The sequence below is a fragment of the Hyperolius riggenbachi genome, chromosome 9 (assembly GCF_040937935.1).
Source record: "Hyperolius riggenbachi isolate aHypRig1 chromosome 9, aHypRig1.pri, whole genome shotgun sequence".
Taxonomy (NCBI): domain Eukaryota; kingdom Metazoa; phylum Chordata; class Amphibia; order Anura; family Hyperoliidae; genus Hyperolius; species Hyperolius riggenbachi.
Window position 1 is genome coordinate 31,240,488 of NC_090654.1, and position 8,113 is coordinate 31,248,600.

Below are 8,113 nucleotides of genomic sequence, written 5' to 3' on the forward strand. Positions count from 1 at the left end.
CATTAGGCTTAATTTCCACTTACTGCTTTTCTGTCCGCTTTTTATCAGCACATCAATGTTACAGTTTGATACATGTTGCTGAAAAGTGTACAGATGGAAACGAGGCTTTAGCAAAGTATAGGGGACTAAGGGTGGCCATATATGGTACAATTTTTCATTTCTTTCAATTAGATAATTTAGTTTGATTATTCCGTTAGATCGAATATAAACATTTTTCCAGTATGTCCGATCTGATTTTTCGCGGAAAAAAAAAAACGGGATAATTGTTCGACTCTCTTGATCGGAAAAAAATATATTTTCAACTTTAATTCGATTCGATCATTTAGATAGAATAAACGGGATAATCGAACGTTTTTATTGTACCATGTATGGCCACTATAAAAGAGACCAAAAAGCTCTCTATTAAAAAGCAATGCTTGGTGTGTTTTGCCCTTAAAACAGAAGGTATTTACGATAATTCAGCTTTAAGTGAACATCTTTGGTTACCCACAATGCACCACTACCGAATATGCAAATTATCTCTGTATGCCCATGTAAGCCAGGCTTACACCCCTAACTGCTGGTGTATAGCCAGCCTATAGCTTTACATTTTACAGAGCCACATCAACCCAACATGCACGCAGCCTGTTTTGGGCTTTTGGTCCTCATCAGTGCATGGCAGGGATTGATATGGCTTTATGGGCTTCGGTTTGGACCAGTACTAGAGAATACCCAGGCATGCTGCTGTCACTGACAGTATGTCACGGTCACACTTGGTGTAGCATCATTAGTATTCTTCTCTGCTCTTACTGTTATAATTCTATTGCGTGGCTTTATGGCAACTGATTTATCTAAGGAAATTGCACATTTTTGTAGAATCCCCCCCCCCCCCCCCCATCTCCCTGCAGGCAATAAGACAGAGTAGGGTTTTTTATACATATACAAAACTTTATACGTATTGCACATTATCACACAGCTCTTCAGCTATCGCACATATCAGAAAATTGATATCAGATACATTCTTCCTCCCGAGAGCAGATTAGGCTCTGTGCTTAATCCCAGCCCTGGGCGCCAATTTATTCCAGAAGATTCTGCGTCTTCGGAAATCCGCCATCTCCCGCGGCCGATAACCTGCCGGCCGATCCGTGTCACTGATCTGTGCCCTCTATTTCCGGAGATTAGTGGCGGGATTAGCCGTCATTCCAGTCTGCATGGAGCAGGGCGATAATCTTAGAGATCTCCCAGTAAACGTCTGTAAACCTCGTACAGGAAGTGGAAGTCTCTCACAGGAGAGCTGATGCTGGGGGCCTGCAGGGGGCGATAGTTACAGACACTTCAGGAAGAAGAAGTTGCAGGTGCTCCGCCTGGGGCAGTCGCAGAGTTTGCCAATCCGAGCGCCGCGTTTCACTGCACAGGAGTCTCCTATAATGCACTGAGAGGGGGGGAAAAGGTCACGTGATCACCATGAAATATACAATAATAATAGTGTGTGACTGTGGTGAGGGCATTAGAGTGTAAGCTCCTCTGGCATAGAGACTGATGGAAATGGATCAGTGATCTCTGTACTGCGCTGTGGAATATGTCAGAGCTATATAAATGTATAATAATAATATTAGTGTGTGACTGTGGTGAGGACATTAGAGTGTACGCTCCTCTGGTACAGAGACTGATGGGAATGGATCAGTGATCTCTGTACAGTGCTGTGGTATATGTCAGCGCTATATAATTGTATAATAGTGTGACTGTGGTGAGGACATTAGAGTGTACGCGCCTCTGGTGCAGAGACTGATGGGAATGGGTCAGTGACCCCTGTACAGCGCTGTGGAATATGTCAGAGCTATATAAATGTATAATAATAATAGTGTGTGACTGTGGTGAGGGTATTAGAGTGTAAGCTCCTGGGGTGCAGAGACTGCTGGGAATGGATCAGTGATCTCTGTACAGCGCTGTGGAATATGTCAGAGCTATATAAATGTATCATAATAGTGTGTGACTGTAGTGAGGGCATTAGAGTGTAAGCTCCTCTGGTGCAGAGACTAATGGGAGTGGATCAGTAATCTCTGTACAGCGCTGTGGAATATGTCAGAGCTATATAAATGTATAATAATAATAGTGTGTGACTGTGGCGAGGACATTAGAGTGTACGCTCCTCTGGTGCAGAGACTGATGGGAATGGATCAGTGATCTCTGTACAGCGCTGTGGAATATGTCAGCGCTATATAAATTTATAATAATAATAATAATAGTGTGTGACTGTGGTGAGGACATTAGAGTGTAAGCTCTTCTGGTCCAGAGACTGATGGGAATGGATCAGTGTTTTCTGCAAAATTGCTAGAGTTGATGTAGTCAGAATATTTAAATTCAGAACCTCACTCTGAATACTTCCGATCAGAACTTGTGACGTGCAGAGGCCACGCCCCCCTCTAGCCGCGGTGCGCATGTCTGAAGATTCAAGTTCTAATCGGAAGAATCTGCAGCGAGGTTCTGAGTTTGAATATTCTGAACACATCACTAATGTCAGCCCAACATGAATGTGTAATAATTAGAGGCTGTATGGCGACGGTGTGGGTCTGGCTTACCTTGGGCATCTGGTTGAGTTTGGCCTCCCACGCTCCTCCTCTCCTGGACTGGAGTTTGTCCAGGACGTCCTGCAGCTCCAGAAGCTACAGAGGTCAGATAGAGAGACGAGTGTAAGTCACACAGGCTCACAATGCTGCTATATCTGGTCTGCAGTAAGTACAGGGTGATAATACACCATAATTGGGACAACCCGGGGCTTTTTACCCCCCCCCCCCCCTCCAGGGTCCTCTCCCGTGTGCTTCTGTCCTTTCAGAAAGGTCTGCCACCGGAGCTCTAGTTGCGGACTGCTGCACGAGTGGTATGCTTCTTTTGAGAACTGTGAAAGCTGGGCTGTGGAGTCAGAGCAGTTTTGGGTACCTGGAGTCGGAGGCTTCATAAACTGAGGAGTCGGAGTCGGTGTCAGATGATTTTTGTACTGACTCCGCAGCCCTGTGTGAAAGTGCATAAGTCTGCCGGCAATGGAAGCACAATCAAGGAGGCGCATGGATGGAACTGCGGAGGCGCAGCAGCCTGCAACTAGAGCTCCAGTCGCAGGTCTTTCAGATGGGCCTGCGGGGGGAGGTAAATGTTTTGTTCTTACATTGAAGCAGCACTCTTGTATTTTTACAGGCTGTTTTAGAGAGGCGAGACTCATTGCACACAGTTACTTCATTCAGGGCTTGTTCACACTATGAAAGCTTTTCATTTCGATTGCGCTGGCGATTTATAATGTGAACAAGGCCTTAGGGCCTATTTCCACTAATCCTGAATCCGGGCTGAGTCTGCAGCATTTTCCTGCATGCGAGCTGCATGACTATGCCTATGCATAAGAATGGGAACTTTATTACATGTGCTTCTGTACAAAGACTTACCTAGCTGCCCTTCTATAAACACAGAACACTTACCTAGCTGCCCCACTATAAACACGGGAACACTTACCTAGCTTCCCCCACTATAAACACAGGAACACTTACCTAGCTGCCTCTCTATAAACACTGGAACACTTACCTAGCTGCCTCTCTATAAACACGGGAACACTTACCTAGCTGCCCCACTATAAACACAGGAACACTTACCTAGCTGCCCCACTATAAACACCGGAACACTTACCTAGCTTCCCCCACTATAAACACAGGAACACTTACCTAGCTGCCTCTCTATAAACACTGGAACACTTACCTAGCTGCCTCTCTATAAACACGGGAACACTTACCTAGCTGCCCCACTATAAACACAGGAACACTTACCTAGCTGCCCCACTATAAACACCGGAACACTTACCTAGCTTCCCCCACTATAAACACAGGAACACTTACCTAGCTGCCTCTCTATAAACACTGGAACACTTACCTAGCTGCCTCTCTATAAACACGGGAACACTTACCTAGCTGCCCCACTATAAACACAGGAACACTTACCTAGCTGCCCCACTATAAACACGGGAACACTTACCTAGCTTCCCCCACTATAAACACAGGAACACTTACCTAGCTGCCTCTCTATAAACACAGGAACACTTACCTAGCTGCCCCTCTATAAACACGGGAACACTTACCTAGCTGCCCCACTATAAACACAGGAACACTTACCTAGCTGCCTCACTATAAACACAGGAACACTTACCTAGCTGCCTCTCTATAAACACAGGAACACTTACCTAGCTTCCCCCACTATAAACACAGGAACACTTACCTAGCTGCCTCACTATAAACACAGGAACACTTACCTAGCTGCCTCTCTATAAACACAGGAACACTTACCTAGCTGCCTCACTATAAACACAGGAACATTTACCTATCTTCCCCCACTATAAACACAGGAACACTTATCTAGCTGCCTCACTATAAACACAGGAACACTTACCTAGCTTCCCCCACTATAAACACAGGAACACTTACCTAGCTGCCTCACTATAAACACAGGAACACTTACCTAGCTGCCTCACTATAAACACAGGAACACTTACCTAGCTGCCTCTCTATAAACACAGGAACACTTACCTAGCTGCCTCTCTATAAACACAGGAACACTTACCTAGCTGCCTCTCTATAAACACAGGAACACTTACCTAGCTGCCTCACTATAAACACAGGAACACTTACCTAGCTGCCCCACTATAAACACAGGAACACTTACCTAGCTGCCCCACTATAAACACAGGAACACTTACCTAGCTGCCCCACTATAAACACAGGAACACTTACTTAGCTTCCCCCACTATAAACACAGGAACACTTACCTAGCTGCCCCACTATAAACACAGGAACACTTACCTAGCTGCCCCACTATAAACACAGGAACACTTACCTAGCTGCCCCACTATAAACACAGGAACACTTACTTAGCTTCCCCCACTATAAACACAGGAACACTTACCTAGCTGCCTCTCTATAAACACAGGAACACTTACCTAGTTACCCCTCTATAAACACAGGAACACTTACCTAGCTGCCTCACTATAAACACAGGAACACTTACCTAGCTGCCTCACTATAAACACAGGAACACTTACCTAGCTGCCTCTCTATAAACACAGGAAGACTTACCTAGCTGCCTCTCTATAAACACAGGAACACTTACCAAGCTGCCTCTCTATAATCACAGGAACACTTACCTAGCTGCCCCCACTATAAACACAGGAACACTTACCTAGCTGCCTCACTATAAACACAGGAACACTTACCTAGCTTCCCCCACTATAAACACAGGAACACTTACCTAGCTGCCTCACTATAAACACAGGAACACTTACCTAGCTGCCTCTCTATAAACACAGGAACACTTACCTAGTTGGCTTCTATAGACACAGGAACACTTAACTAGCTGCTTCTCTATAAACACAGGAACACTTACCTAGCTGCCCCACTATAAACACAGGAACACTTACCTAGCTGCCCCTCTATAAACACAGGAACACTTACCTAGCTGCCCCTCTATAAACACAGGAACACTTACCTAGCTGCCTCACTATAAACACAGGAACACTTACCTAGCTGCCCCACTATAAACACAGGAACACTTACCTAGCTGCCCCTCTGCAAACACGGGAACACTTACCTAGCTGCCTCTCTATAAATACAAGAACACTTACCTAGCTGCCTCACTATAAACACAGGAACACTTACCTAGCTGCCCTTCTGTAAACACGGGAACACCTAGCTGCCTCACTATAAACACAGGAACACTTACCTAGCTGCCCTTCTGTAAACACAGGAACACTTACCTAGCTGCCTCACTATAAACACAGGAACACTTACCTAGCTACCCCACTATAAACACAGGAACACTTACCTAGCTGCCCTTCTGTAAACACGGGAACACTTACCTAGCTGCCTCACTATAAACACAGGAACACTTACCTAGCTGCCTCACTACAATATAATAACTGGATGACTTTTTAGTGTCCCCTCCACTCAGAATTGCAGTGAGATCAATGCCAAAGCACAAGGCGTACACCTTCTCAATAAAATGCCCTTTAATCCACCAATTAGCAAGAAAATAGCATAACTACGTCAGTACTTTTTCACCTACTTTGTTTTAGTACTTTTTCAGTTGCAGAATGCTGAGACAACTTCGGAGAAAAAGGTCAATGAAATAAGACCCTATAAGTGTTTAGCCAGCTGGACTCTTAGGGCTGGGACACACTAGAAAGGCTATCGCAATGGCTTGTGTAAGCACTCTGCAGGCGATTGCAACTGCGATTTCTGGCTATTAAGATAGCGATTTGTAATCAGTGTCAGCGATTAACGATTCTCAGTTTGATTGATGGATTTAAACGTGCTTTGCTTCTGGGTAGTTCCAGGGTAAAATCACATGAAAATCGCTTACATTTACAATTTATACGCTCTTTGCCCGCGCTCCTATACTTTGCATTGAAGCGAAAGCGCTCCCGAAATGCTGCATGTCCTGCGATTGCGATTTTCAAAATCGCAATCACTCTTGTGGGCTCACCTCTATACACTTTTATTTGCAAAGCGTTTTTTAAAAGATTCTCACAACTCCAAAATCGCTTTTAAAAAAAGCGCTCTAGTGTGTCCCAGGCCTTACAATGCAAGACTATGACACGCGTTTATGGTCTTTGTCCGCAGCTATGTCTATTTCACAAATGAGTTTCCAAGAAATGAATGACTGTTGGGCAAATGCTAGGTTTAAAAATCTATATGTAAAAAATCTCCGACACCATGAACAGTTTCTCTCACCAGATCTTTCTCGTTGATCCTCTGGCTGGCTCGGTTGGCCGGTAGTTCTGCGCAGTCCCCCCTCCAGGACGTCAGGTTGGTGAGTAGAGCAGCGATAAGGCACAGGTAGAGGGCAGACACGCAGGGGGACATTCTCATGGTTGCTGCAGAGGATGGTGGCTGTGTCCGCACGCTCGATGACTTGTCCGCTCAGTGATGGGGATTAGTGGGACACTCGCCCGGGTTAAACGCTCGGCACAAGGGGGGCGTGTAGGGTCGTTAAGCCAGAAAAGAAGCAACTTAAAGGACTATAGCTGATCTCTTCGAAAATTCTTGCCCTCCGCTAATGTCACTGCCCTAGGAGATGAACCGGGGACAGCTTCTAAATTTGTAGCGTCAAATTTAATTCAACTTTGAACTAAATTCTGAATGTCCTAATTTTCCGTAGAGATTTTCAGCAGAGCAACACGGCGTAATAAGAAAAGACGCAGAAGAGTTCAATCTACAGATGGGCTGTGATAGGCTGGGGAGAAGTAGACTGTGGCACCATTCCCCTGGGGGATACTTACCTCGGGTAGTGGAAGCCTCCGGATCCTATCGAGGCTTCCCCCGTCCTCCTCCGTCCCACGGTAGTCTTGTTACATGTCCACGAACGGTGGCTATGTAAATATTTACCTTCTCGCTCCAGCGCAGGCACAGTTGCGACTCTCGTTTCGGAAATAGATGGAGGAAGCAGATCCCAGTCGGGTCCGCTCGCGTAGAGGGGGACCTGACTGGGATCGGCTATTTCCGAGACGAGAGCCGCAACAGCGGAGCCAGGGAAGGTAAATATTGCACAGCCTGATAAATTGTCGGCTGTGCCTTCCGAGGGGCAGAGAGAGAGAGCACCGTGGAACGGAGGAGGACAGGGGAAGCCTCGATGGGATCCAGAGGCTTCCCCCTACTGAGGTGAGTACCCCCAGGGGAATTTTCTTTTCAGTACAGAATCTATTGAAAGGGAACCTGAAGTGAGAGGGGTACAGGCATGGCCGGATTTGGGGCAAGGCCACAGAGGCCATGACCTTGGGCATCAGGAAGCAAGGGCCGGGCAGCGGGCTGGCACACTAAGGCAGTTAAACTGCCAAATATGTAAACTGCAGCTGTCACAAACCCAGTCCATGGCCGCCCTGCTTCCACTGCTCCTGTGCTCCTCCCCCCATCCTGTGCGTTGCTTTCCCCAAGCACAGAATGGAGGAGCTCAAGATGAGAGCGCAGGACCAGGGGAGGAAATGAGTCGTGGAGAGCAGACAGGTCCGGTGGTGCAAAGGACAGGGCGGTTGGGGGGGGGGGGGGGGGCGAGGGGTTGGTGACAGGCCTTAGGCGGTAAAATGTCCAAATTCAGCACCCGATACGGGGCA

The 8,113-nt window shown here is 46.6% G+C and overlaps 1 protein-coding gene across 1 annotated transcript; it reads right to left on the minus strand.

The window, feature by feature from the left end:
- Window positions 1–913: 913 nt before the first annotated feature.
- On the minus strand, window positions 914–6,986 carry LOC137531533 (cocaine- and amphetamine-regulated transcript protein-like). Its single transcript, XM_068251452.1, has 3 exons — window positions 6,738–6,986; window positions 2,559–2,642; window positions 914–1,411 (listed from the first exon to the last, which is right to left on the minus strand). The coding sequence occupies exons 1-3, from the start codon at window positions 6,873–6,875 to the stop codon at window positions 1,304–1,306; spliced, it is 330 nt and encodes a 109-aa protein (XP_068107553.1). The 5' UTR covers window positions 6,876–6,986; the 3' UTR covers window positions 914–1,303.
- Between the last annotated feature and the right edge of the window lie 1,127 nt (window positions 6,987–8,113).

Bases quoted from the DNA above. Each gene is read 5' to 3' on its own strand.
- LOC137531533 (XM_068251452.1), bottom strand. From the start codon at position 6,875: ATGAGAATGTCCCCCTGCGTGTCTGCCCTCTACCTGTGCCTTATCGCT. The intron at 2,643-6,737 runs GTGAGAGAAACT...TGACCTCTGTAG, and splicing joins GGATCAACGAGAAAGATCTG to CTTCTGGAGCTGCAGGACGT. The intron at 1,412-2,558 runs GTAAGCCAGACC...CCCCCCTCTCAG, and splicing joins AACTCAACCAGATGCCCAAG to TGCATTATAGGAGACTCCTG.